Here is a 2,602-nt window from a genome sequence, read left to right on the forward strand (position 1 = left end):
TCGCCGCTCGGGGCCCCGCTTTCTCCTGCGGGACAGGATCCTCCGGGGGGCCCCAGAGGTTCAGGCCGCACCCCAGAGTGAACCGGTCACAGTACAAATCGCTCTGCCTAAAACCAGTTCTAGCCATCCATACACCTGGCGGGCAATTTGCCTAAAAGCTCCTACCTTTAGGACCTCAAGAAAAATTTAAGACCAAGTTATCAAAGGGCATTTTCTGTATGATTTTGTATTTTAATTACGATCAAATTTGCAGCATTTTACTGGTGGTAGGGCTGTTTGTATTTAAGACAGTTTTAATGCACTTACCTAAGACCCTTTGTTTAAAATACTGTTCCTAGCAATAATTATTTGTGATATCTCTATGATTTCATACGGGACTTATGAAATTCTCCCTCCTTTTTTTGTTGTTTGATTTCGATCTTGCTTTTCCTTCTCATTGTGGGTACACACAGCCCTGTATATTCTTACTGATTTGAATAAGTGATGCCAAATATTTGTTTCTATTTGATGGAGACATTTTTTTTTTTTACAGCAAAATGATCAAGTGAGACAGGAATCAGATTTCCTTGTATCTTATTTTTTTTAAGCTATTTTATTCATGCAGGAATAACAATGAAGAAAAACCTATTGTCAAAGTATGAGACAGTGCATAGAGAAGCATGTATTTATTGCTGGAACTAAACTCATTTTAAGCAAGGGATTTTAGATAAGCTGATACAAAAACTTTAACATATTCAAAAACAGATAGAAGAGGCAAAACTATTTTTAATAAACCGGGGGGCAAATCTAATACATTATTATTATTAGAAAAACAAAAGTAAGTCATATGTACTCTTTGATAAATTGGCTTCAGATGTTCTTAAAATATATAATGCATCTTTAAAAAGATGCAAAACAGATAAGGACCCCAGAGTGGAAACCCCTGGAATGGAGGGGGGCAAATGGTAGAGGAGCAGGGATTAGAACTGACTGTTTTAGGCAAAGTCTCCTCCAGACCCAGTGCCAAAGATGCCCCGGTGTGGACTTCCTTTTCCCTTTCCTTTGATCACTGCCCGATGCTCACTTCATCCTCACAGCGACTGTGTAGAATTTCCAAGAAGTGGGGACTTTGGCAGAGCACAGATGTGGCTTGCCCTGGGCCTTGAACTCTCTGGGAGTTTTCTGTCCATACTTTTTTTTTTTTTTTATAATCTGCCGAGCACTGAGAAACTCTAATGAATCTCCGGCCATCTGGGCTGTAGAGTATGGGTCACATAGGCACTACTGACAGCACTTTATTTATGTCCTGCTTGGAAGCTTAGATTTAAAATATTGCAGAGGGCGTGAGAAGCGCTTCCTTACCCTCCTGCATTCACAGGTCAGATCCTGCTCACTGGCTACGTCGGGACCCGTGCCCGGCTGTCTCATGCTGTGGGTGGTGGTGGCACTGGCCTCTCTATTCCCTCCCACTCGGCACCACCAGGCACTGAGCAACCAGGGGTCTCGTACTCACTCGCCAGCACCCTCACTATTGCACCTTGTGCCTGAACTGATGGGGAATAGGTGTGGTGGTAACGCAGATTGTAGTGAGTTCCGCCCGCATTGCTGAAAGGCACAGGAAGAATGGCACAGAGGGCTGGGCCCACTTTGAGCATCACTGGTAGCAGCCGGCTGCAGGTCACCCTGGTGCCTAAGAGTTGGGATTGGCCAAGTCCCCTTGGATGAGATGAGGGCTGGTCCCCAAGGGGGAAGCACGCCTGGTCTCTCTGGCGGTCTGATCTGGCATCCTTTCGGATCCCTCTTTTGGTGTTCATGTATTTTTGTTGCTTTGAATGGCTGGCTGCAGTGTCTCACTCAGGGGCCACTCCCTGCCCCTGTCCCCAGTGTCAGGGCGGGGGCACGGATGGCCCTTCTGATTTCCATGTCTCCTCAGCTTTGTCACATTGGTTCCCTGCCATCCCCTTCGCCTCCTCTCTTTTTCCTCACTTGCCTTTTCTTCCTCTGCCTGTTTTCTTCTCCAGATTTGGCTGACTGCCTTGCTCATCGCTAGCCCCACGGCTCTGACGTCTAAACAGGGCAGGAAAGCAAGGCCATTCAGAGAGGCGGTGTGGTGTCCCTGTGGTGTGATCACGTCATGACCTCCAAACACACAATAGTGAACGAAGGGCAGATTTTTCCAGCTTCTGTGCAGGTGGTTTAGAATCCCCCCTCCCCCCCGGCTTTTAGGGAGGGAGCCCTAAGTTTCTCTCCTGACAGATGACAACCCCCCGCCCCACATCGATGTACAGGGGAGGGAGGGTCTGGTGTCTGCTTGCACCAGGATGTTTATGAACTATAAATAGTAAATTTCAACTTGACAGGTACCTTCTCAGGGATTTATATATAAACATAGGTAGGGGCAAAGTGGAAGTATGTTTTAATACTTTTTAGTGTTTGTGTGAATTACGATTAAACTAGACAGAGGAAATGTGTCCAGGGCAACGTCAGTGCTGCTGTTTCCCAGGGAGATGTCTGGGAATGGCCCCTCGGTCGAGACTTCCTGGTTATTGGAAACCCGGACCCTGCTGCCCCTGTGGCTCTGGGGTGCACATGGGGTCACTTCAGCGCCTCTCGGTGGCCTCTG

General features: G+C 47.2%; 1 protein-coding gene across 1 annotated transcript in view; it reads left to right on the top strand.

Moving 5' to 3' along the window:
* The window catches only part of ANKRD33B (ankyrin repeat domain 33B), a 79,352-nt gene extending 77,235 nt beyond the window's left edge, over nt 1–2,117 (top strand). Inside the window, exon 6 of the mRNA XM_014543524.1 lies at nt 2,001–2,117. Within this exon, the coding sequence (XP_014399010.1) occupies nt 2,001–2,117 (117 nt within the window). The remainder of the gene's footprint in view (nt 1–2,000) is intronic.
* Nucleotides 2,118–2,602: the final 485 nt, after the last annotated feature.

Source organism: Myotis brandtii, unplaced genomic scaffold (assembly GCF_000412655.1).
Source record: "Myotis brandtii unplaced genomic scaffold, ASM41265v1 scaffold328, whole genome shotgun sequence".
Lineage (NCBI taxonomy): Eukaryota > Metazoa > Chordata > Mammalia > Chiroptera > Vespertilionidae > Myotis > Myotis brandtii.